Source organism: Salvia splendens, chromosome 5 (assembly GCF_004379255.2).
Source record: "Salvia splendens isolate huo1 chromosome 5, SspV2, whole genome shotgun sequence".
NCBI lineage: Eukaryota > Viridiplantae > Streptophyta > Magnoliopsida > Lamiales > Lamiaceae > Salvia > Salvia splendens.
In genome coordinates, this window is record NC_056036.1 from 34,407,861 (window position 1) to 34,435,120 (window position 27,260).

At 35.9% G+C, this 27,260-nt stretch overlaps 4 protein-coding genes and 1 long non-coding RNA gene across 7 annotated transcripts; 4 read left to right on the forward strand and 1 right to left on the reverse strand.

The window, feature by feature from the left end:
• The first annotated feature begins 5,538 nt into the window (after window positions 1-5,538).
• On the forward strand, window positions 5,539-6,341 carry LOC121803435 (alpha-N-acetylglucosaminidase-like). 2 transcript variants are annotated; one of them, XM_042203099.1, is made up of 3 exons: window positions 5,539-5,651; window positions 5,766-6,029; window positions 6,151-6,341. In XM_042203099.1, the coding sequence occupies exons 1-3, from the start codon at window positions 5,572-5,574 to the stop codon at window positions 6,155-6,157; spliced, it is 351 nt and encodes a 116-aa protein (XP_042059033.1). In that variant the 5' UTR covers window positions 5,539-5,571; the 3' UTR covers window positions 6,158-6,341. The 2 variants fall into 2 exon arrangements, 1 of the variants encoding a protein (XP_042059033.1); XR_006051008.1 differs by having other exon boundaries at window positions 5,782-6,341.
• Window positions 6,342-11,169: 4,828 nt separating this feature from the next.
• On the forward strand, window positions 11,170-14,873 carry LOC121805423 (monothiol glutaredoxin-S15, mitochondrial-like). Its single transcript, XM_042205265.1, has 7 exons — window positions 11,170-11,336; window positions 12,312-12,387; window positions 12,787-12,918; window positions 13,107-13,206; window positions 13,480-13,546; window positions 14,346-14,424; window positions 14,518-14,873. The coding sequence occupies exons 2-7, from the start codon at window positions 12,322-12,324 to the stop codon at window positions 14,566-14,568; spliced, it is 495 nt and encodes a 164-aa protein (XP_042061199.1). The 5' UTR covers window positions 11,170-11,336; window positions 12,312-12,321; the 3' UTR covers window positions 14,569-14,873.
• Window positions 14,874-17,253: 2,380 nt separating this feature from the next.
• On the forward strand, window positions 17,254-17,875 carry LOC121803537 (dirigent protein 21-like). The gene has a single exon (XM_042203173.1). It carries the CDS (start codon window positions 17,297-17,299, stop codon window positions 17,804-17,806), a length of 510 nt encoding a protein of 169 aa, XP_042059107.1. The 5' UTR covers window positions 17,254-17,296; the 3' UTR covers window positions 17,807-17,875.
• Window positions 17,876-19,342: 1,467 nt separating this feature from the next.
• LOC121805340 (cycloartenol-C-24-methyltransferase-like) lies at window positions 19,343-24,896 on the reverse strand. 2 transcript variants are annotated; one of them, XM_042205148.1, is made up of 14 exons: window positions 24,753-24,896; window positions 24,553-24,661; window positions 23,322-23,388; window positions 22,594-22,667; window positions 22,211-22,295; window positions 22,071-22,126; window positions 21,614-21,668; window positions 21,330-21,377; window positions 21,163-21,246; window positions 20,938-21,054; window positions 20,771-20,854; window positions 20,555-20,680; window positions 20,353-20,450; window positions 19,343-19,592 (listed from the first exon to the last, which is right to left on the reverse strand). In XM_042205148.1, exons 2-14 carry the CDS (start codon window positions 24,633-24,635, stop codon window positions 19,529-19,531), a joined length of 1,041 nt encoding a protein of 346 aa, XP_042061082.1. In that variant the 5' UTR covers window positions 24,636-24,661; window positions 24,753-24,896; the 3' UTR covers window positions 19,343-19,528. The 2 variants fall into 2 exon arrangements, with proteins under 2 accessions (XP_042061082.1, XP_042061081.1); XM_042205147.1 differs by having other exon boundaries at window positions 24,553-24,670.
• On the forward strand, window positions 19,515-19,835 carry LOC121805341. The gene is made up of 2 exons (XR_006051454.1): window positions 19,515-19,648; window positions 19,743-19,835. It is a non-coding gene; the product is annotated as an uncharacterized LOC121805341 (long non-coding RNA).
• Window positions 24,897-27,260: the final 2,364 nt, after the last annotated feature.

The following is a 27,260-nucleotide window of genomic DNA, read 5'->3' on the forward strand; positions in this document are numbered from 1 at the left end:
TGAGCCAAATCCTCGAGTTACTAGAGGTATCTGCAAACTAGATAAATCTGCTTGAATGCTTGTTATAAGCCTGATTGTTCTGCTCTTTCCTCTTCATAGCCTAATTGTTGGAAAGAAATCATAACATTAATGTGATTTATTCTAATTGATCATTCTCCGTAAATAGAATAGGATCTCCTTGATTGTATTTCCATATGTATATTAGGTCATTGGCCTATTAAAAGGCTACAAACTCTATAATTACAATTGAATCAGTAGAATACAATTTCATCCCCCATTATTCGATTCTTCATGGTATCAAGAGCAGGAGAGATTCTGGCTCAGAAATCTTTCATCATAGCCTAACCAATTCTCGACCAAGAAACCAAAATCAAACACAGTACCAACCCTTACCCTTATACACGAATATGTCAGACTCTGAGGAGGAGAAACCTACAACCGAATCCAGATTGAGAACGCCCAGGAATGTTACCGTGGTGTTCAAACTGAACGGGAAGAACTACCCGTTGTGGTCACGACTAATGAAAGTCGCGATAGGGAGTCGAAGGGGATACTCCCATATTACCGACGAACCACCCGAACCAGATAGTAAGGGATACCGCGAGTGGGAGGAGACTGATCTCGTGGTTTTCTCATGGATCGTCGACAATATCGAAACTGATATTCTCGCTGATTTTGCACATCATCAGACGTCCAAGGCATTGTGGGACAACTTACAGGTCACATACGAGAGCAAGGTTGACTCGTACCTCATATATGACCTAGAAGACAAGGTAATCTCAATTAGACATGGAGATATGGATCTCGAAACGTATTACCGTCGAATCCATGGTTTGTGGGTGAGTGTCGACAGAACCCAAAAATCGCCAATAACATGTTGTGATAAAGGAGTTAGGCAGTTCCGACAATTCTCAAGCGAAAAGAGGCTAATCAAATTTCTCACCGGACTAAATATGGAGTTCAATGGGATTCGGCGTGACATACTCAAGCTGGAGCCGTACCCCTCAGTCGAAGAGGCCTACGGGATTGTGAAGAGGGAGGCAGCTCGACGGAAGATCATGCCACCGGCGTCCTCTCCACTCACCGGAGACCTCTCTAGCGCGGGAAGCGCCGATGCATCATCGGGGGAGATAGGTTACGGATTTGGAGCGCAAAGAGACCGATCGAACAACCGGAACGGACCGCGACCGCCACCTACCGGTGGAGCCAGCCACCAGACCGGAGCAAAACAGGACAAGAGCAAACTTTGGTGCTCCCACTGTGGGAAGAACAAACACACAAGGGAGAGTTGCTTTCTACGGGTGGGATACCCGGAATGGTGGGACGAGAGGCAGAGAGCACGAGCTCAGGCGAAGCTCGCCGCCGCCAACATCGCAGAGACGGAACAGAGGCAGAACGCCCAAATCGCTCAGCGAGGTGGAGCGATAAGCGACGGGAACAAACGGGATAACACCCTTCCCCTCGATATCAATGCTGGAGGTAGCGGCGGTCACAACGGCGGCGGCGGAGGCGGTGGAATCCGGGTCAGAAATTTCGTGGAAAGAACTGGAGCAGGGGACGCGTCGAATTGGGGAGGCGGCGGATACAATGGAGGTAAAGGGCCCCATTTTAGAAATAAGCCCCCTGATTTGTTGAAATATGATAAGTCACCCACGAAAATTGATAATATCAAATCAGTCCCAGAAAGTGATACAATTAAGATCGGAAATCATTTTGCACCTCTGATGAATATTTCCGCTGCATTTAATTTGCAAAATGGTGGTAGAATAAATAGAAAGGGTTGGATTTTTTATTGTGGCGCCACAGATACTATGACTCCGGAGAGAGCTGATTTTATTAAATTTGGGGAAATTACTAAAACGTTTATTCAGACTGCAAATGGGGAATTAATTACAGTGGCCGGGACTGAAACTATTGAGATTTCACCGAATCTTAGATTGTCAAACTGCTTATTCGTTCCAAGTTTATCCCAGAGATTGATGTCTGTGAGTCATGTGACAAGGGAGTTGAACTACACACTCCTAATGCATCCGACTTTTTGCATTTTGCAGGATATTCGGACGAGGAAGATTGTTGGGCGTGGCACTGAGAACCAAGGACTCTACTACGTGGATGGGGTAGCTCAACATGATAGTGCAATGTTGGCTCACGGATCCACGAAAGAAGAGGCTTGGTTGTGGCACAGAAGACTATGACATCCTTCCCCTGGTTATTTTAAGCTTTTGTTTTCTGATTTTACACTTCCTAAAAAATTTTCTTGTGAGACATGTGTTTTGGCCAAGAGCCACAGACAATCTTTCAAACCCTCAAATACTCGTATGAAATTTATGTTTGATCTAGTGCATGCTGATGTTTGGGGTCCTGCACCTGTTATTGGGGGGAATGGTTACAAATATTTTGTTACCTTTATTGATTATTGCACTAGGATAACGTGGATTTATTTTCTCAAACACAAATCTGAGGTGACCGATAAATTTATCCTCTTCTTCCATATGATTCAAACTCAGTTCCAAACCACCATAAAAATCCTTCGATTCGATAATGGGAGAGAATTCGTTAACAACACTATGTCTGAATTTTTTAGAAAGAAAGGTCTTGTTCACCAAACATCATGTGCTTATACACCAGAACAAAACGGGGTGGCTGAAAGAAAAAACCGTACCCTCCTAGAAGTTACCCGTGCCCTTATGATTGAATCTAAAGTTCCAACCTTCCTTTGGCCTGAAGCTGTAGCAACCTCCGTCTACCTTATCAACAGATTGCCAACAAAAATCCTAAACAAAAAAACTCCCCTCGATATTCTCTCCACCCAAGCCAAAATACCCGAATCCCTCATGACACCAAAAGTTTTTGGATGTACAATGTATGTCCACATTCCTAAACACGAGAGAACCAAATTCTCCCCTTGTGCAACCAAATGTGTGTTTGTTGGGTATGGGGTAAACCATACAGGGTACAGATGCTTTGATCCGTCCACTAAGAAAATTGTCACTACCATAAACTGCAATTTCCTGGAAACTGAGTTCTTCTACCCACACCGCCTTAGCAGTCAGGGGGAGAAAAATCCTAAAATTAATCACGGGGACTGTCTAAGTTGGTTTGTGCTACCTTCAAATCCTTCGATTGAGGATCAAACAGAGGCAGTTGTCACTACCGCCGAGCACGCCCCCCACAAGAGTCTCCTCATCCATCGCTTCCCGATCCTCCTCCAAGAATATCCGAGGTAAATTCCGAATCTGAGACTAAGGAGATTACTACAGTTGTTACTAACAATGCAGAAGATGTGGATAACACTGTGGATAGTGATACTGGGAGATACATTCATCCGCCTAGGAGCACTCGAGGCATTCCCCCGAAGAGGTACTCCCCCGAGAAGATTGGTACAAAGAGCAGATATGGAGTAGCTAACTCTGTACAAGGAAATCTAACTAAAATGGCTCGAGCTTTCGAAGCGGCACTCTATGAGGAAGAAGAAATCCCACAATCCGCAGAAGAGGCAATGAAGCATAAACATTGGAAGGAAGCCATGTTCACTGAAATGAAAGCGTTGATGAAGAATAATACCTGGGTGAATGGAGAGCTGCCAAAAGGAGTCAAAGCAGTTGGATGTAGATGGGTGTTTACAATCAAACGAAGACCAGATGGCTCAATTGAAAGGTACAAGGCACGACTTGTAGCAAAAGGATATACTCAGACATATGGAGTTGATTATGCAGAGACCTTCTCACCAGTAGCTAAGATAAATACAGTAAGAGTCCTCTTCTCCATCGCGGCAAACAAGGACTGGCCCCTCCACCAGTTTGATGTTACAAACGCGTTCCTGCATAGCGAGCTGCCAAAGCCAGTGTTCATGATTCCTACCCCTGGATTTGCAGAGGAGTTCCAGTCCGGGGAAGTATGTCAACTTAAGAAGACGTTGTAGAGATTGAAGCAGTCTCCGAGAGCCTGGTTTGGTAGGTTCACTGAGGTAATGAAGAAGTATGACTATAAACAGAGCAACTCGGACCACACATTGTTCATCAAGAAGAAGGATGGGAAGATCACGTGTCTTATCATCTATGTTGACGATATGATCATCACAGGAGATGATGAAAAAGAAATCAGGGAACTGAGGAAGAATTTGTTCAAGGAGTTTGAGATGAAGGACCTCGGCCGCCTGAAGTACTTTCTAGGAATTGAAGTTTTGAGATCAGAACGGGGGATCTTCATCAATCAAAGAAAGTACATCCTTGATCTTCTAGCTGAAGTCGGAATGATAGATTGCAAACCAGCTGACACTCCAATGATACAGAATCACGGACTGCAGATACTCGAAGGGGCGAGACTCACAGAAAGGGGGAGATATCAAAGACTAGTAAGGAAGCTTATCTATCTATCCCATACGAGACCAGATATATCATATACCGTGGGGGTAGTAAGTCAGTTTATGCATTCCCCTCAGGAAGAACATTGGGAAGCTGCACTACAGATTGTCCGGTACTTGAAGGGCACTGCTGAACATGGAATATTGTTTGAGAAACATGAGCATTTGGAGATCAATGGCTTTACTGATGCAGATTGGGCAGGGAACCCGAATGACAGAAAATTCACTGCCGGGTACTTTACTTTTGTTGGGGGAAACCTTGTCACTTGGAAGAGCAAGAAACAGAAAGTGGTGGCGCTTTCAAGTGCTGAAGCAGAATTCCGAGGAATCAGGAGTGGTCTCACCGAGATACTTTGGCTGAAGAGGCTCATGAAAGAGCTTGATCTTGACACACCCAAGCCGTGCAAGCTATTCTGTGATAATAAGGCTGCTATTAGCATCTCCGAGAACCCGGTCCAACATGACAGAACTAAACATGTGGAGGTAGATAGGCACTTCATCAAGGAGAAAATTGAAGCTAAGATTGTTGAGTTGCCATTTGTTAAGTCAGAAGACCAGCTGGCGGATATTCTGACTAAAGCGGTGAACTCCAAGTCATTCAGAGAAGTATTTGACAAGTTAAGCATTGGGAATCCCACTACTTAACTTGAGGGGGAGTATTGGAAAGAAATCATAACATTAATGTGATTTATTCTAATTGATCATTCTCCGTAAATAGAATATGATCTCCTTGATTGTATTTCCATATGTATATTAGGTCATTGGCCTATTAAAAGGCTACAAACTTGAATCAGTAGAATACAATTTCATCCCCCATTATTCGATTCTTCACTAATGTTAAGTTTTTGTCCATTTTTCGTAATTCTTTATGCGTAGATCACATTGGCTTTGGGTGTAGCTGCTGTATGCGTTAGTCATGCATTGATGATTTTACAGAGACGAGTATCGTGCTGAACTAATTCCATGTATTGCAGGCCCTCCTACATTCTGTCCCATTTGGGAAATGATAGTGCTTGATCTATTTGCGGATGTCAAACCAGTTTGGAAATCATCATCCCAATTTTTATGAATGTATATAACATATGCAGTTTAATTGAAGTGATAACGTTTGCATAAAAAGAATCAGTTAATTAAGGCATTGAGTAACGTTTCCGATATTCTTGACTTGGACTTGCAGAAATGGTTGACAATCTACTCCCGGAGACGATATGGTAAATCTGTTAAACAAGTCGAGTCTGCATGGAAAATTCTTCATCGCTCTATTTACAATTGCACCGATGGAATTGCAGTATGTTTGTTCTGACTGTTTCACTTCTCTTACATTTCGACAATTCTTTCAGTAGTAAGATGCTGCTATCCAGAGATTGATGTCTAGCTTTTCCACTAATTGCACGGACGCAAAATTCTGTCGATGCAAGGACCATAACACGGATTATATAGTAAAATTTCCTGATTGGGATCCATCGATGAATAGCCAACATGATGCACGTGAGTTTGTTAAGAGGCACGGGCTCCTTGGTATGGAACCAAACAGAAGGTTCCTTCTCCACGAAACAGGCTCTTCCTTGCCTCAGCCCCATTTATGGTATGACAATCAGGACTCTATCAGCGCGTTGAAGTTATTCCTTGATGCTGGAGACGAGCTTGCTGAAATTCCGACATACAGGTTAACTTTTTATTTGCTCAATAGGTATTGCTGAATCTTGCATCCTTTGCAGGTATGATTTGGTTGACTTAACGAGGTGTATCTGAATGCAATACATGCTTTCCGGCACAAGGATGCGCAGGCTTTAAGCATCCACTTTCTCAAGTTCCTACAACTCATCAACGACATCGACAAACTTCTTGCCACACATGATAATTTCCTACTCGGTCCTTGGCCAATAAATGCTAGTTGCAACAAGCCAAAATGATGATCTTTCCATTTATGTTGTCTGAGCAGTGATGTTTTTAATGAGTATTAAGAGTTTAATTCTTATTTGTAATATCTATCATTGTGTAATCAAGTATGCCAACCATTGGTCCATTGTAACTATGCAAGATCGCAAGTAATGTTATTTGATATGTTCGTTAGAGCATCTTCAAGGGGAGAGGTAAAGTCATATAACTAGTACCATATTACTCTTTTTATATGAAAAATCATTCTCCAAGCGGATAGGTATTTGAGAATGTATTATACATTTTTCTTTTTTGAAAATGTATCTTTATCTCTCAATCAATGGAGAGGTAAAATCACTATCCAAGGGAAAATGTATTTGAGAAGGTACTACACTTTATGTTTTTTAATGCATTTTGTACGATTATTTTATTTTTAAAAAAAGTATTACCTTTCTATATATGTTTTTCCTTTGGAATATGTTACTTTTTTGTAGGGTATATTTCAATTTTTGAGAAGGTAAATAGATGATATACCTATTTCATTTACCTTTCGCCTGTAAATAAAAAATTATTATTATTCATTTAAAAAAATCAAAATACTAGTTGTACTCTCTCCGTTCCATAGTAGTGGAGTTATTTTGTCATTTTCGTATGTTTCATAGTAGTAGAGTCATTTTTTCCATTTTCATAAAAGTCAACACATTTTTTCCTACTTGTTTCATTCTCTCTTCATCTCTCTACCTTTTTTATTTACTATTCTATTCTTCTTTTACATAATCTATACATAAATAAAAGTTGAGTTTTGGGACATTTTGAATAATAATTTTGTATAAGGGAGGTAAATGCAAATAATAAAAACGATTAAATTATCTTTCACTAAAATTCATAAAATTTCGGTACGCACAATTTTAATTCATGCGGCAGTTTCTATCTTCAAATATAAAAATTGATTATGAATTATTGTCATAATTATCCACTCTCTTGACAATTATAAATACTATAATTGTATTATCCACTCTCTTGACAGTTATGAATTATATTACGAGTCAAAAATACTAATACATAACCTAATCAATGAGTTGGCAATTGTAAATTAATGGCATTCATTCAAAGACCACTATATACGTTTTTTTTCAATAATGCTCATGACTGTACATTTATTATAATAATAATAATATAATTTCATAAGTCATGCGAATGATAATTCTTTGATATTTGTAACTCCCAAAATAGGACGACTTCTCAATACTCTACGTCTATAAATTTGTAGCATGTGTAAGATTACAATTCACTTTTTCATTGTCTTCCCTTATTGCATTCTAATTTTTAAAAATGATGGAATTCACCTTCCTAAACCGTCTACAACCTAGCAATACTTCGTCATCCATTCGAGTCTGATGCATGCGTGTTTATGAATTCATGAAACATGGAGAGAAATCCAATGTAATCTCCTTGGAATGTGTTTTCCACGACCGTGTGGTATAAGTGTTGTTTCTTATCTTATTACGTTTTTTTAGTTATTTATCTAAAACCATTAATTATTTATTTTTTTCATTTGTTGGTCATGATGAGTATATTTTAAAGTTAAGAGTTTATGATTTAGTTTTCAAGGGAAGAAGAGGATGGAGGCGACTGCTGGCGACGTTGCGGTCAACAGCTGGCTAGCGACGGTGGCATAGTCCTAACCAACTACGGCGCATTAGAGTTTTAAATATTAGTAGTAATACGTTGTTTATTTAATATGGTACTTAAAATTGAGCCACCTTAATAATTAGAGTGCAAGTTTTTAGTTATTTTTCATTTTATTTTATTTTATGAAATCAATAGTTAGCAAAAACATAACAAGATTTAAATTGATGATTTGTTGATTTATTGATCATTAATTAATATCAACTCAATTCTTAATTTATGGGATTGGTGAGATTAATGACAATTTAGAATCAAGTTTTGAAATTCAGAGATTAGGCTGAATGGCTGATTAATTAGTAAATTGTTGATTGATTCGTGATGAGAGATTAATGGGGATATCGAATTGTCAATTCATTCTTAAAATATAGGATTAATGGCAAAAGATATTTAGTGCTATCTTCTTAATAAAAAAAACTAATCGCAATTGTCTTTGCTAACTGAATAGTGCCTTGATTTTTCGCAGCATACAAAACAAAATTTAAATCAAGCCATTTTACAAATAGTTAATTATATAAATAAATGACTAATTAATTTTGCTATTTATAAGCCTATAATTCATCCTTAATTATGAATTGAGTTTTTATATATGTAGAAGATTAGTTTGGGAAGAAATAGGATGAATTCCATGAATTACATCATAACAATTTTAAAATTATGCCATAATTTAAGTTTCACTTTTAATGCATAAAGTTAAAAGTATTGTTTCACTTTTTCTCATCTTAATTATGAATTGAATGTATGTATAAAATTCTAATAAATGTTGGGTACATCAATATGTATAAAGTATACCAACTTACAAAAAGTTAATTATATAAATAAATGACTCACAATTTTTCTATTTATAAACGTATAACCCATCTTAATTATGAATCGGATGTTTATATGCATATAGAATGAATTTTGGAAGAAATAACATGAATTTCATTATAATAATTTTAAAATTATGCCATAACTTTTGTTTCGATTTTTATGCATAAAGTTAAAAGTTTCTTTTCAGTTTTTCTCATCTTAATTATGAATTAAATGTACATAACAAATTCTAATAAAAGTTAGGTATAACAATATGCATAAATTACAAATTGCTATTGTCACTTATGATTGAAAATCAGGTCATTTTAAAATTATGCTAAATGTGAGGTTATTTGTTGAAATAAATGTGAAGTTATTTATCTATCTATACATATATAAAGGGGTGTTTTGGGGGTATTTATAGAATTATCATTTAAGCTTAAATATATAATTTAAATACTACAATCTAGACATTTAAGAATAAAAACTTTCTCACAAAGGTGCGTAGTGTGCAACTACAAGCGGTCAAATATAATTTAAAAAAATGTGTTTTGTCTCTTCACTTCCACCTGAATAATTTGAAAGGTCACAAGATATAAAGGATATTTATTATTAATTTAATTTACAATAAATAATACTATACCATTGAGTTACTATAAAATCTTCTATAAATACCAATTCTATTAATCAAAAAAATACTATTTCAGTAAAGATGCTTCTGTCCGTCAAATCATGTGGAGTATTATCTTTATCTCCCAGCTATTTAATCTAATTTATTTTTTTAATTATGTTATTTTACTTTTGATGCTTATCTTATTTTAGTTTCTTATCTTTTCTTTTTATTATTGTATTTTATTCTATTCATTATATTATTGCAAACAATTAAAAAATATATGTGGGTAACTATTTTGTAAAATCTTCACTTATTTTTGCAGGTATACTTTTGCCTTGTGAAATTTGATAACATTTAAATAACGCTTAGTTTTTTATTTTTGGGAAATTAAAAGGTTTAAAAATTTTAAATAATAGGTGTAGAGGGTGAAAAGGTTTTGAGGAGTTATCTTCTATTTTTTGGGCTATAAATATATGACACTTGGTAATTTATCCACTCACATATTTTTTTCATCACGTTTTTCACTCCCTCCATTTTCCAATACTCTTCATATTGTTTAACATGAAGTTATGATATTCTTTTTATTTTTTTCTATTATTAAAGTTTGTTTTAAAGTGATTAACAAAGTAAAATTGAATTGGGACGGAGGGAGGATTTTATTTATATTTGGCTCATTTGTTGGTCATGATGATTATATTTTAACGTTAACGATTTAGGTTTCAAGGTTTGGGTTTTTAGCGTATTAGGGTCCCTATATTGCAATGTAATGAAGCTCGATTATAATAAAGTATAGTACTAATTTAAATGGATACGGAATACAAAAAAGATTACACACAATTTTGTGACAATATTATTCTGCGTCGACGCTTTTATACTTCAAAATACAATTTTAAAACCGTTTTGAGGTTAGAAAAGCTATCGTCCAATTTTAAAACTTGCAATACTACCAATTTATTTTCGGAATCAAAACTTGATCTTGTGTTAATCAATTAACAATTTAAAATAGTATGATAAAAAAATATTTCGTCGTGCATCGCACGTGGGTTAAAACTAGTTCACTTAATAGTGGAGTATATTTTTTCTTAAATCATGTGCTGAAAAGAAACGCTCCCACTACCGCGGAATGGAAGGAATATAATGTAGTGAATATTTTAAATTTAAGTACATATATTAAGAACATTATTTAACTTTTCTTTAATCATAATACTAGTAGTAATATATTAAGAACATTACTCATGTACATAGGAATGTAATCAAATGCAAACTCTAAATATTGTATACAAACTACAAACTATGATCTGGGCCGCTAAAAATTGTCAACATATTATTAAATAATAGCAACAGAAAATATCAACACAGTGTCAACGGTTGACACTGTTTTGACATTGTGTTGATATTGTGTTCGTATGTATTGACATTGTGCTGACATCAAAATCTTAAAATTTTACATTATGTTTACATTGTGTTAACGTTGTGTTGATACTGTGTTGAAAAAATTGAAATTTGTACAATATATAGAGTTTGCATTTTATCACAACGCAATGGACATATATATATCCAAGAACGTTAGATTATTTATAGAGCCAAAATTTAACATAGCTTATAATATTAATATCCTTTAAATTTCAAATGGTACTTCGAATAATATAGTCCTTTCCTTTCCTTAAAATACGAAATTTTAAAATGACACGAATTTTAATGTAAAATTAAAAAAATAAATAAATAAAAAGAAAATTGTGTTAGTTGAAAATGAGTCCAATCTGTTGAGAGAAAATTGCCTCGAATGTAAAATTTCTATTTATAGGGAATGCGTGGAATATAGAGCGGATCGGACGAACCTCAGAAGTTACAATTTCCAAATATAGAGTAAAATACTTCACAGAACTTAGTAGACCTTTTGCACTCGCCCCCACCTTCACTTGAGTCGAACCACCGCCGCTTCTCGCTCTTTCCCTCGCCGTTGGCCGCCTTGGCTTCCAATTCAGGCATATTTCTTTCCCAAAGGTAAAATTCTCAACTTTTAAAATCCTAATTCCACCCCAAAAGTAATGTAGGTAATGTCTAATCCTGGTGGGTTTTGTTTTCTTATTTGATTTTATTCAATGATGCAATCGTCTCAAATTTTCCATATGGATGTCAGATTTTGATTTTCTTAATTCGATTTTGAAGATGCAATTTTGGAATATTGTATAAGATGTCATATTCACGCTCAATAACCGCACTCTATAAATTTGTTCAATTAATTTCAGTTTATCTGATAATATTTGTGTTTTTATTTGAAACCGAGTTTCATCTTAATAGTTTTAGTGATGTGCTCCGAAGAGTGATATTGTTTCCGTGTTTACACTTTTCTGAGAAACTTAAATGAAAAAGGAGATAAATTCTGATGACTATCTCTGGCTTCTTGGTTGAGCAATTTATACATTAAAAAAATTAGAATAATTGTTAATTTTAGTGTGAACTGCCTTTTGATAATTTAGATCTTCTTGCATGTAATTTCCAAGTCATATTTATTTTGCTTAGAATGGAAGCAAAAGCAATGATTCGTCGCAAATTAGGGAAAGAAAGGGGGAAAAAGTAGCTAAGTTTTGTATAGTCATCCAACTGAGAATTTGAATATATAGAATAAAGCCAACTCTCTGCAAATATGTGAGATTACACATGGTCGTAGGCGTATATATACATGTAGGGTCACACTAGCCTGAAAACATCTTCTTAAAATGATAATAACAAATAACTTGATACTCTGAATAGGGAAAATGATGTCGGTCTTCATCAATATTAGCCTATGGAAGGGGAGGATCTAGATTATATCTCGATTCATTTATTTTTTGTGTAGCTAATATATTATTGAATGATGCAAATTTAAAATTAATATTCGAGATGAATATTTACTGTAATGACGATTGACGATTGACGATTAGACTGCCGGAACTTGGGAATAATCTCTCTAATTTGTATAATTGCATTTATTTGCAGTTTTGGGAGAATGGCAAGATCTTTAGCTAGTATTCTTTACAAAGGCATTGCTGCAGTTCCAGCTGCTAGTTCAACTGTAAGCTTATTTAGTCTTGTGTTGCTTGAAGATCTCTACTCTATGGTTTCATTGCATCTTTTTCGGTTTTGGTTTGGTTTGGTTTGTTTGTTCGTTTCGTACTCCTTTAACTAGGAAGCCTCGGCTTCAGTATTCCTATTGCATGAGAGAAATTTTAACTTGTAATTAGTTTTATTTTTCTGTTTTTGTTATCTGATCAACTATGTCTTGGGAATATGTGTTGAACCAGGAATTAGTTTATTATAGTACATACTACATAGTCTTCCAGCCTGTACTAAATGCCTGCTTACCAACCGAAGTGTTTGCTAAAATGTGCTGCTGAATAGGCTTTTAATGTGATAGTTTCCCGAATTCTGATTCGTATATTCATCTAATTTGTGTTACACCCTGACCCCGTAGGTATCAGGATCCTTTTATCAGCGCATAAATCGTTTTTCCACTTCTGTGCCCAGTGATTCTGATACACATGAAGACTTCAGACCCACGACTAAAGTTACTTCTGACATCTCCTTGAAGGACATTGTTGAGCAGGTAAAACTTAAAAGTCACGAGTTTCGCCAAACTTCTGCAGCATGGTCGTGAATCACTGAGCATATAAAGAATTGGTGCTATCGAATTTCAGAATGCTCCTATTAGTCATTTGGCTTTCTCATATCACCTTGTTTTCTAGGGTTTAGGGTTCATTTATTTCCTTTCGTAATTTTATGCTGAATACACAGGATATCAAAGAAAACCCCGTAATGATATACATGAAAGGAGTGCCAGAACTCCCTCGGTGTGGATTCAGTGCACTAGCAGTGAGGGTTTTAAGAGAATATAGTAAGTTATTAGGAACATTTCTTTTTGTGCATTGCATTCTTACTTTGTTCCTTTCCTGAACATCTTATACAACATTTTCTCTGGGCCAGTCATTTTGTTTAGGTTTGGTGTGTGTTAAGTAATTTATGAAAAAAGCTATTTCATTTGGCTGAAGGTATCTGCACTATCCATCGACTTATATTTACCTAGAACGTTTGTTTCTACTTAGTGCAATCCATTTGTACTATTTTTGTTTACACTGAGACTTTTTATCTGATCCTATGGCTTTTGCAGATGTTCCTCTAGGTTCAAGGAATATATTAGAAGATCTCGAACTAAAGAATGCTGTAAAATCCTTCAGGTAACTATACGTACTTGAATGTTTTGGAGCGTGTGATGAGTAGTTTCAAACATGTAATTGTCGTTGATGCTTTTCACAGAGAAAATGATAAGAAATTAATACGGAGATTTTATAGTGTTTCATATATTAGAAACCTAAACCCATGGCATGGTGTAAACTATATGAGTGGTTTACAACCGTTGCTTACCTACAGCGCTTCATTTTTGTGTTTTTAAACATCTCACGTGCTTCAATTGATATGATATACATAATTGGAATTTGGATAGAACCTTTATGAAGACATTAACTAACTGATTTTTTCTAACTTAACTACTGCTCAAATAGAGCATGTATCAGTGACTTTTATGTCTAGATTTCTGTTGCTTTGGAAATGGCATCAGAAACTTACACGGTATAGAGAGGAAGACAGAAATTTTATTTGCACACGATGGCCATGAAATTTGTATTATTATATTTATTATTAATAATATTGCCGGCTAGTTTATCAAATTTAGTGGACCAGTTTATAGGAGGTAAGAATAAGGCAAGTTCTGTGAATTGGTTTTTAGATTTTGGTATCACTGTAAGCAGTATGTGATCTCATTCTATGTGCAAGTATGCAACCCCAATCTTTTGGAGGTGTTTAACATCATTAAGCTGATCCAAGTTTTTATTTTCTGCCCTTAATCTACCGAGATATATACTATTTGAGCAGCTCGCTAAGCATTGGTTTAAACAGAGCTATGCTATATAAAGAAAACATTGCATAGAACTTGCTTGTTTCATACAGAATGCTTATGCTTGTATCTACCCATTGCAGCCACTGGCCGACATTCCCTCAGATATTCATCAATAGGGAGTTTGTTGGAGGATCTGATATCATTCTTAACATGCATCAGGTTTTTGTTTTCTTCTACTTTGCTTTCCTCTCCTTTTTTTTCTCGATTGATCAGCGAACCCTATTTGTTATAATACTCTGGTTTGTCATGCAGACTGGTGAATTGAAGGAAAAACTGAAAGCTGATACAGAAAAACAGCAATAAAAACAGATTTATACGCAGTTGCTTGGTGATGGGGTGATCCCTTCCCTCTATCTCCGATTATATTTGCTGCTCGGGACATGGCAAATAATGAAACTAGATATTCATGGCATTATCCAATAATGGAATTGGTTTTCTTTCCTTGCCTTGTTTTTCAACTCTAAATTCTCTTTCTGTCGGCGGAAAATAGTCTCATTTTTTATTTTGGTTTATTTATGGAAACTATCTCACAACGTAGTATTCTTGTACATGGACTTATTTACGACTTACTTATATTTCACCAGTTGAATCTTTTTTCCTCCCTTTTCTATCGTACCTCTTACTAATTTTAAATGTATCAGCTTCATTCATACTTATATAATGGTTTTTCATTTTATAACTAGTTTGTTTTGACAAATTACAATAGTAGTACTATTAACTATTCATGAACATGTCGAGGTGGCAGGGATTCCTTTCAAGTGATGATTTTACTTTAACAAGCAGAATTAATAAGAAGAATTAATGTCAGACTGAACTCCTTGCTTCATATAATGATATGTACAAAACTTAATTTTGATGACAGATTACATAAACACGAAGGTCATTATTAGATCATTTTTATATTGATGTAGAAAATTCAGATTTTAAATATTTGCATTTGTCCATAGTTTAATAGAAGTAGTACTTATATTGTCTAATTACGTATTTTAATTTCTGCCGTTATTACTGATTCTATCATTTACTATAAAATAAATTTTCATTACCATATAATGTAGTCAGGCTTCAGCACATCTACATAGTTTAGTATACAGATAACATAAAATAATACGATAGATTTATACTACTATATGTCCAAATGATTTAGTACGTGATCATTATACTTCTGGTATTAATAGACAAAGAAAAGGCGACAACGATGGCCGGAACCATTCCAGTTTCTTTTTGCCTAAAAACAAATTAGAGAATTCGGTGGTTAGTTTTAGACAGACTACGATATTTATTTATGTTAAATAGATCGTTTGCGCTGGATATTGATGCATAAATATAGTTTTTCTTGCTAATTATATTGAAGTACTTATTAGATAATATTGAATTTTTAGAGTGCTTTTGCAAAATACTCTTGATTCGTCCTCTCTTTTTAGTTTGTCTCAACATAAATGACTCATTAGAGCATCCGCAATAGAGGCGAGCGCACCGGCTGGCCGATTTTTTGCGCTCGCCGAACTATTGCAGCCGGCGAGCGCCAAATCGGCGAGAATTTTGGCGAGCGCACGCCGATTCCTGGGCGCTCGCCGATCGGCTCGCCCCTATTGCAGCCTCCCGATCGGCGAGCGCAATTTTGTTTTTTTTTTTAATTAATGTACTTTTTAAAAATTTGATATTATTATTAAATTTTCTCGTATATGTGTCGTAAATTTAATTCCGTATTTTGTGTGATTGTTTAATTATTTGTTTTTAGTGCTGATGATGTGGCTGAGCTATGGCTGGGCTATTGCTTGTCCAGTTGCTTGTCCTGCTGATGTGGCAGGAGGAATTTAGTGCTACTGATGTGGCAGAGGAGTTTGTGGCTGGGCTATGGCTGTGCTATTGCTTGTCCACGAACTATTGTGGATGCTCTTACTAAAAATGAAATCATATTTATCTTCCTAAAATATTGGCTGCATCGTCTTATTCGTTCATAGAGTTTGAAATGATAAACTTAAGAATAACAATAAACATTTTGGTCTCTAAAAGTAAAACCATTAACTTTCTCAAAAAAATATGTTTATTTTTCATAAGTGGTATGAAAAAACTACAAACTTTGACAGAGTGTGCTTTCCGACAAAATACGATCTACGTAGACAATTGTAAAGACTGCGTCTGCACACCAAAAATTTAAAACCTTCTAGGCGGTTTCCTTTCCAATTCGTTACGATAAATCTGAGAATTTGACTAACGAATCGTAGTTTGAAGCTTTCTAGTTTATAATAGGAAAAATGGAAATGATCTGCGACAACTAGGAATAAAAATGTCATATAATCTGGCCGGATCCGCCTTTTGACCTATCAGGGGAAAAAACAACCGACGCCAAAATTTATGATTTTTCGTATCATTTTAATAATTTATCAAAAATTTATGAGAAAGTTAATGATTTTAGCTACCAAAATCCCTAGAAATAAAAGTAAAAGATAAACTATTTATTTAATAACAACAACAATTGAAGTCATGCGGGTTGATCTAATTAAAGTATTGAGATATACTCCATATGTCTCATAATAGATGACATACTTGGGGAATGACATCAGATTTTATGAGATGTTGTTTTGTGAGCTAAATGGAGAGAGAAAATAGTATATTTATATTAATATGAGATGAAACTTTTTCCAAAAAAGGAAATGTGACATCTTTTATAGGACAAACTAAAAAAAAAAGTATGACATATATTATAGAACGGAGAGAGTACTTTCCTTTGTCCCTTGCTAAGAGATCTCATACTTAGTTTACTCAACTAGAAGTACTTATCTTAATGAGATTCTTTTCAGTGCTACACCACTTAAAATCTAATGTCATTCAAGAAATTAGACATCTTGAATGAGACGAAAGAATTACTATATAATATTAATTAACATTCATTACTAATTGAAAATCAAAAGTTCCACAGTATATAAGTATACTTGAGAATTTCCAAATTGATTAGTTCAACAAATAAATACGACACACCATGGCATGGAAAGTTAATATTTTTGTAGTAGTACTAGTGTTTTGGAAATGGATGATAGTAGCCATGGCAATAGATCAAAGCCCGAAAGGCGTAGGAGAATGGGCCATGAATCTCCGGCAAGAAAAGCTGAGCAAACTCCACTTCTTCTGCCACCACCTCCACGGCACAACAGCCGTCACCATCGCCAAAGCCGCCACCACCGACGCCTCCCCTACGCTCTTCGGCCTCCTCGACACGAGGGATGACCCCGTGACGGTGGGGCCGGAGAGGTCGTCGGAGCGTCTGGGGTACGCGCAGGGGATCTCGGCCGCTGCATCGCTGCAAGAGATCTCCTCCTTCGACCCCTTCACCTTTGTCTTCACCAACGAGGAGTTCAACGGCAGCACCCTCGCGGTCATGGGCAGCTGCCCGCTCTCCAGCCGCTCTTGCGAGGCCGCGGTGCTCGGGGGCAGCGGCGTTTTCCGGTTGGCGCGTGGGGTGGCCACCACCAAAGTCTACTATCTCAATTTCACAACGGGGGCGGCTAGTGTTGAGATCGACATTGTGCTTTTGCATTACTAATCACTTTATTAATTATGCTTTTCAATAATCCCATTGATTATGTATCTTCAAGTTTCAACTTTATGTTGGTTTAATATGCTTTATTTCATTTGTATCGTGATGTTTACAGATCAATGAAGAAAATAATAATACTCCATAAACTACTTGGTTCTTATAGTACTCAGAGTAGATGCTATACACACAAATCTACACATATTATGATAGTCTTATTTTATAGTACTCCATAAAATTTAGGCTGCCTAGAGTAGTGTTTAATGGAGCGAATCACAATTTTCTACTTAGTATCAAAGTAGACTCAAACTGATATGGATCTCTTTGTCTTTGCATGTAGAAGTCCGATGTGCATTCTGACCAACATGTGCAAGGACGTGCAGGGACTATATAAGTATGATATGTGGTGTATTTACTATCTATTACCTCCACCACTCTTCTGTAATTGAGTCATTTTCCTTCTCTATTCTTAACTCATTAAATTTCGTGCTCAAAAGAAATTCTCCTTCCATTCCATCAGTAGTAGAGTCACTTCTTTTCGGCACGAAGATTAAGAAAGAGATATTAGATACATTAAGTGTAGAGATAATAAAGTAGGAAAGAGAGAAAAGTAGAGAGAATAAAATAAGAGAGGGAATAAAGTAAGTGAGGAAAAAAGTGTAACTTTTTGCTAAATAGGAAAAAGACTCTACTATGATGGAACATTCCGAAATAGAAAAAATGATTCTACTACTATGGAAGGAGGGAGTATCTCTACTACATACAATACAGACAGAGGAGGTACTATTTTAAAGATGTAACTCTAACCCCCACAATAAGTGACGATAGGAAAAACAAGACTCATTTTGATTTTATCTATCTCCTATTCAAATCTGATACTTGTGTATCACGCGTACCACTATACTATTACTATTGGTATTTGGTAGTCTAACTAGAAATGCATGACAAAAACCCTTTTCTCAATTCTCTCCCTTTTATAATATTTAGTAGTTAAAGCATCATCATCAATAATTTAGGTGAGTGAGCGTGTGTTATAATTTATTCACCAGAAATCAAAGAAGCATAGCATCAAATCTTTTGCATGACAAGGGAAAATATCACTCAAGGAAGCAATTTGGTATCTTCCTATTTTACTTTTTCTTATTCAACGTTTCATTATCCTGTTGAAATTTGTTATATATCTGTATAACATCTGATGAACAAAAGTGAATTTATAAGTGAATTTCTCTATCCTCCAATAGTAATTTATAAGCAAAAATAGAATCCAAAAACCTTGCACATTAAGAATTTGCTATTTCCCTTTTCAATCTCACTGTGCACTACCACCCGCCACCACAATGTGGCAGCCGCGGCCAGTGGCAACGGTGAGGATGTCACGGGTTTCATTATTTATACCCCCGTATCCTAGTCCGCCGCTGAGACTAAATTCTCAGCACCCTTTACCACTCCCTAATATTTCATTAACTATTCTGTGTTGATTGTGATGGAAATGCGAGCCTATTATATACATATCTACACGAATTCACCATAAGTTAGTAGACATTGTTGCAGTTTTGAAACCTTCTACTAAATCAGAGTGATGAAAGCGAACCCAAAAAACACAGCAGTTTGTCAAAACCTAACTAGATTTGTAGTTAACACTACAATAAAACAAACCAGTTTAGCAGTCTCTCGAATCCACCAAATTTAACTGGTGAGGCAAATAGCACACACCTACCATCACCAGCAGATTTACTCAGCCTCCGTGAGGGGCTTGCGAGCTAAGAAGAAGTACATAGATGTGAAAATCTCTTTCCTGAAGATGAAGGCTTGTGTCAGGCATCAGAGGAGGAAATATGAAAACAGAGAGAGGTAAAATCACGGCAATCAAGCTTCCATATATAATTAGTGTTTGAGATTTTGAGGTGCCACTCTAAATGTGTTGCTTTCTTCTCTTACCATGCAGGAAAACAGAAATTGACACTTTGGATATCTATAGAGAGGGGGGAGGTAATATTGTTTATTTTGATGGATTGATTCATTTTGAACTTATTTCATCGTCTAATCCTTTAACTACTCAATAATACTACTCATAGTTGAGTCATTTTTCTATTTTGGAAGTTCCTTCATAGTTGAGTCATTTCCATATATAGCAGGGACGGATCCAAGAATTTATATGAAGAGGGGCAAAAATATGTATTCACAAAATTTAAGAGATTTAAAGAGGGGCAATTAGTAAGAAATTAAAACAAATATATTTTACATGTATAGTTTATGTATATGTGATGAAATTTGAGGTGGGGCATTTGCCCATGCTAACTAGTAGCTAGATCCGTCCCTGATATATAGTAACTTTTTCTCTTTCTTACTTCACTCTCTTACTTTATTCTATCTACTTTATTCACTCTCTACTTTATTCTCTTTCTTATACTTTTTTTTTATCAATTTATTTAACACACTCGACATCCATTTTTAAACTCCGTGCCGAAAAAAGTTTTGCCTCAACTATGAGGGAACGGAGGGAGTATGTTTTATAACTCTACCTTATGAAACTTAGTAAAGGATGGTATTCTTACCTTCCCCCATCAACAAGTCCTTCTGCAGCCTTCTCCAAGAAAGCTTGAACCCGTTGGCTTCCTTTAGGGGCAACTCCAACTTTTTCCAGAGCAGCCACCTGAACAGACAAATATCAAAGAGGAACCTTCTTCAAAACGACAGCACGTTATATAAGATGAGAACAGGCTATGGTGCATTAGTGTGGAGTAATGGAAATATTACCAGATTTCTCGTACAGAAACGTCCAAGTGCCGTTAGGCGGAAAGTGCTGAGAGAGAAGTAGCTTGCATCTATGGGCAAGTACCATGGAACAGGTGAGTCCACTGCAAGATCTTTCTCCCACACAACCTTTGGAACAAAGATATATTCAATTATCATATTTAAATTTATGGGTTAAACCAGTAGAGTTAGTTGGTGCGTCAAAAGTTTGATATATACCTCAAAACCAGCTTTCTTGACAGCTTCAAGGCATTGGCTTGTCAACCTTATGTCAGGGAGGCCATTACCTAGTTCGATTTCAGCCTGTACAGAGAGAATTTTAGAATGAACCAAGGGAATTGTGATGGAGCGTATGTTAGGGAGGCATTTCTACAACTAGTGATCACCTTAATCTTCTGATGTTCTTTATTATTAGGATCGTAAGCATCAGTCATGCACCACTCGTATGCAGCAAAACACTGGCCAGGTTTGAGTACCCTGTATATCTCCTTATAGCAGCCAACCTGGAGGAAGGTAGCAAGTCAAGGAATTCCTCAGTAAGAATAATGGAATATTCATATCCAAAAGGTTAGCACATCAAGCGCAAATTCAGAAGGGTTTAAGTTTCATACTGCATCTGGGGCATGGCAAGTCGCTTCAATTGCATACACTGCATCATAGCTATTGTCAGGGATTGGCATCTTCATGAAATCTGCCTGTATTGTAAACAGAATTATTAGGTGAGTATAAGAAAATCAAGATAAGTATTGATTAAGATTTTAAGTGCAACTTTACTGACTTTCACAAAGTCACAAGTCTTGTCCAGTCCAGCAATCCGGTTTAGCACCTATACCAATATACAATTGCGAAATATGCAAATTGAGACCTCGGGAAGAGAGAAAACATTAAAAAGGAAGTTCTAATTTAGAGATGTCCATAGGAGATGATGATAATATGAGATCAATCTACATATAACTAGCAGAAAGGTGCTCCAACACAAAATCATGGAATCATAGTAGTGGAACAAATGCAGTTATCCACATATAATTACACATTTCTGTCAACATAGGATTAGACACATACCTTTCCCCTAGATATCTGGTATTCATTGTTATTGAGACCAGTGATTGATGTCTTGCTGCAAGATGTTAATATGAAGCAAGTGGTTAAGCAGCAGTGATACTCACAGATAAGTAGGGGTCAAGTGCGCAACGCCTAACTAAAGTGCAAATACTAACTAGATCTCGATCTTCATCATGATCATATAGAAAAATACAGAATCACATACTTATTATATACACGGAAATGATTGTCAGTTAAGCTACTTCTGGCACCACTACATGGATAGAAAACAAAAAAACACAATGGCTGCAAAACCATATTTGAGGGGGAAATGAAAATTTTGGATTAAAAATCTGAAACTGTTCATATCATCTCAATTGCTCAATATAAACTAAAAGATGTAGGGAAAAACTGGCTTATCAAACGAAAACAGAGTTGACAATAACGAAAAATAGAAATTATTGATTTCTCATATCACCTAAAGCGAGCGATTTCTCTTAATGGTCCACCAATTCCACATCCCACGTCCAATACCTAGAAGACATGAACAAAACTCCACAGTTATTCAAAGCAAAGAAATGTAGGTCCATTTTGGCTCAGAAAAGAAGCTAAAAACACCTTTTGTCCTGGTTTCAGCCCAAGTTGTAAAGCAAGGAAGTGTTCATGCCGTTTGATGCTCTCTTGAAGAGATTCGCCTTTCCACCTGTAGGATATTACATTAACCAGATTCAGTGATTGTTACAAGCTGCAATTCAAAGAATCTAAACATTCTTGGCCTGACAAGAAAAGATCAAATTAACAGGTTTAAATGTAGTGTTTGACTTGCATCTACCACTAGCGATGGGTTCCAGATATTGGAACTGCATAGTTAGGAATCACAGGATACAAGGAATTGGACCATTCAGTAGTTTCCTGTATACTTCATAATTTTAAGCCAAGGTATGGAGTACTGAAGATTTCTCTTGTTGAGAAAAGTAATTATGACACAGCAAATCATTTACCTGGGTGCAAAATGGAATGATTCTCCCCATCCATACTCATAGAAACTTGTGACCAGATCATAGTACTTATTGACCTGGGAAATTAATGGCAAGGTCATTTTTGCAAATTGCAAGTAATAATTTAGCTCAAATTACGTACCATGACACATACTATAATGTTAACGCCATTAATCAGCATCATAACTAAAGGGGACAAGACTTTACATTTTTTAAAAGGAGGCCCATCTAGACAATCTTCTACAAGAGGAATGGACAAAACTATTGTCTATAAACAAAGGACATAACCCTTTACCACAAAAGATAAGAAAACGATTTTTGGGTGTTACAATACTTTCAGAAAACATAAAAAACTAAACTATAAAGCATCTAACACCATTGACTTCTGCAATAACAGCCAATGTCTTTAGCACTCTCACTAATTTGCAAGCTTTGAGATCCAATGCAAATATTAAAAGGTCGATATAACTAGTTTGTTTTATCTCCTGAGAATAAATTGCTTTGCAAAGTAAACAGCTCAGAAATTTGAAGTCTTTCTTTAGGCTCTCAATTAACACAAGGAGATGAAACCATTTATCTCACAAAAGTAGACTTAGTGAAAAACAGAGTGGGCACAGATGCAACAGACCGTGGTCTCCCTAATTCTGTAACCATAACTGTCATCTAAAAGTCAGTGATGCTTAATAAGTACTGCAAAAGTGAAAGCCAGTGTGACAAATAAGAAATCTTACCATGTCAGTGTAGTTGGCTTTTCTATCTTCCTGGTCACCTCCATAGCAAACATGATACTTCTCGTACCTGATTTACGAAGAAATGAATAACATATGAATATAAAGATAATGATAGTAGAATGACAAAACCAATTAAAAACCGGTGGTCTACAAAGACAAGAAAATTCAATGGAACAGGAAAACAATAACGAATCAGAAGAGTCTGAAATAACAAGTTCATTAGTCACTCTTTCTAAAGTAATAACTATGCATACATACTAGTTGAAGTCCATAAAACAAATCATAACTTTTGTTTTCCATAAAATACAAAATTTTATCACTGAATGGTTAGAATCATTTTAATAAATTTAGCTAAAAGTGATACAGAACAGTTTCTTAGAATCACAAGAAAAGCTTTGGGACAGCAAGCATCATGTCCATACCATACAGGTTAATACAACATTTTCGCCTTGAACACGGAAAATGGTATGTTACTGATTGATAGTTCGGTATTAACTATTAAATCAAGCAAGACATCTTTCAGGTCAATGGCATCTCCAGTGCCAAAAGAAGACAAGGAAAAAAACTTCTAGCTCTCCGGTTAAACACACGCGTGCAACACACAAAGCGAACATCTCGGATTTGTGAAAACTCCGGTACAGATTGAACCAAGCAAAGGGCCTAAATTTTCCAATCTTCGTTGGATTGTCAACAGTTTTACTACAGTAATTAATGTATAAAATTTAAAATATTGGTTCACTAAACTTTTTAAGTAGAATAGACCGCCATCATTCTCACTATTTCGTATAGAAAATTCAACACCACAAAGTTGAGAGTGAAAGTCCAGGCAAATGGGCCCAGTTTACCACCTGTCAAGATGTGGCATTCCACTCAATATCAATAATCAGATCCACCACACATTCAGATTCATTCACTAATAACAACCAGGTCAAAAAGAGAATAAATAAAATTGAGCAAAAAAAAAGGCAGATGGCCGGTTTTTTTCCAACTATGCCAATGCGAATGCCATGAGATTGATTGAAAGAAGACAGTTGTTATGGTTCAGAATTAACAGAGAGACGGCAATGCCTTGAAACCAGACTCGTGGCGACTACAGAATCAATTAACAAAGGAACAATTGTTATGCTTCATAATTGATAACAATGGAAATCGTGTTAATGTCACCGATTCAACTTGACCAATCAGCCAATCTGAAGATACAACATTAGAGAGATGAGGGTTAAAAGGTTACTTGTCCACAGCGGAGAGAACATCATCTTTTTGGATCTTTCCGCCGACGCCAGATGCCAGATCCAGTGTTCCCGCCTTGGACATGGTTAATCACAACTCCGGAGGGGAATCTGGAAGATCTGAGACGTGAATCGAGAAAATTTCCGGATGATGAACACAGCGTAATTCACTATAAATGATAAATGCAGGAATGGTAATGACCTCACGCCCAAAACTGCAGGAGATTCTTTGAAGTGAAAGTCTGATCAGAAAGGGAAACAAATAAAAAGGAAAAGAAATTGCAATGAATTTGTATGGCGAGAGAGAGAGAGAGAAAGGGGCAGGCAATGCATCCAGAGAAAACAAAAGGTGGGAAGTGTCAAGATTTGGAGTGTAGCGACAGAGACAGTGTCAGTGGTTCAGTGTGGCCGCCACGTCAGCTGATCACGTGCTTTCGATCCGCCGGCTATATTTAGTTAAAATAATGGATCCACCTCTTTTTTTTGTTCTTAGGGTATCCACTATTAGGCGGACGTCCCTAATAGACCAGCCCTTTTTTTGTCCATAGCCCCAGTTTTTTTGTTCGCGTCCAAAAAAAGTTTTCGCCACTATAAGCGGACACTTCCAATAGCCCCGAAATTTTATAATCAATTATAAGCAATTATAACAAAAAACGTGTATTAAAAAAAATTCCTTCTTCCTTCTCCCTTCCTCTCTAAAAAAATGTCGAAAATTATAAAAAAAAATTCAAGGGGGCGGCCGGCGCACCGACCGCCGCCCCACTATGGATAGCCCCGCCTAATCGCCGCGTCCGCCCCGGACCGGCGCGTCCTCGCCCCGAAGATGCCGCATGACCGTCCGCCCCAAATTTTTCGTCCGCCTCGGGACGGAAGTCGCCCCCACTATAATAGCCCCGAGATCGCCCCGGCGGGGGCTATAGCTGCGGCTATCCCATAGTGGGTACTCTTAAGTTTCATTTTATACAACCACAACAAGAATGAGGTACATAGCAAGATGATGAACTAATTTTACCTTTAAATATGGTGAGGCGAGGGTTGAGAAAGTGTGACGCTGATGGTTACATTTTCATACAAAATGTTTTACTTTTGTTTCAATTTAGTACGAAAAGTATTAACTTTTCATATTTCATACAAAAGTTCCATTAGTGTTTTAATTTAATACATTCCATTAAATATTTTAAACATCGTTAGTTAGTTTATAATTTGTCCAACTTATCATCATAATAAAATAATAATTAAAGATTTAATACAATTAATCACTAAAAAAATAACAGTCAATATCAATTCTTCCAGCAATTGATCGTGGTTAAAAAAATTATGTCTCAATATACTCTATTTTTTTTATTATACTCCTATTCTTTCTAGAACACAGTATAAAATAAGTCCATATTCCATCTTTACAAAATGGCTAATTTGAGCTTCAAATAGTCAATAAGTCAATATTTAATTTTTACGAAAAAGATTCAATATCTTTTTAATTGTATTCTCCATTGTTACATGAGAAAACTTCGACAATAAAATGCAATTCGCTAGTTTGATGGTGAAGAGTGATGATTTTTTTTCTATGTGCTTTTCATTTTTGTGAGTAATAAAAATAATTGTGTTTGAAATCATTAATGGAAAGTTTTAATTTAAAACTTTTTGTACAATTTGAAACATTGATGACACTTTTTGTATGTATGATGTAATTGGAAGTAACGGTGTTAGTGGAGACTTAACAGAATGTATTAATTTAAAACACTAATGTAACTTTTTGTATGAAATATGTAAACTTAATACCTTTTTGTACTAAATTGAAACAAAGGTAAAACATTTTGTATGAAACATGTAATTACCCCATGCTCAGTCAGTTAGAGATTTCCATAAGAGATTGCGTACTTTATGTATGAATGAAGATGTATTTTGATAGGCTAGTTTTCGTCACTCGGATTTGATCACTTTTCGCACTTATTAGTTGAATATTTGCATGAGAAGATGCTATTTTGGCAGGGAATGGATCATTAAGTTCGGAAGCTACTTAATGAAGGCATGAAAAGGAAAACATGCAAGAAAGAGGGCAAAATGAGAAGAGATGGAAGAAAGTGAAGGAAGAAGGAAAAGAAGACTCAAACTGCCCAAGTTGTTGGACTGGCCAGTTTGAACCTGACGGGAAAATGATTAAAGCCACTTCCACACACTTATCAAGGACAAATCCCACTTGCTACACACGCCCATATCAGTCCTTGGGGAGTAAAAAGGGAGGGGAAATATCTTTTATTGGATATATGTATTAAAAGTACTTAACTTTCCAAGAACCACTTACCACTTGATCACTTAGTTTAGTTTAGTTTTAGTAAATTCTCTCTCTAGGAAACTTTTCTCTCTTCCTTAAGAAGAGAGATTTCAAATTCAAGGCTGCCAAGATCATTGTTAATCATGGGTTGAAGTAGTAGTAATTTAGTAGTAGTGTTTATTTTCTCTAGTTGCTTGTTCTTAACCTTTGTAGTTCTTTTGCATCTTTCTTACTCTTAGTTATTGTTGTTGTTCTTGTTTTAAAAGCTCATTTAAAGTAGTAATTTCTCTAAGTGTTTGTGTTTAATGTGTTTTAAAGTTTAGTTCTTGTTTGATTTCCGGTTTTAGCTTGCTGTTTAGTTCTAGTGTTGGTTATGTTCTTGTTTAGTTAAAATTTCTTTCCAAGCTTTTAAATCAGTTTCTCAAGCTTTTTCTTAGT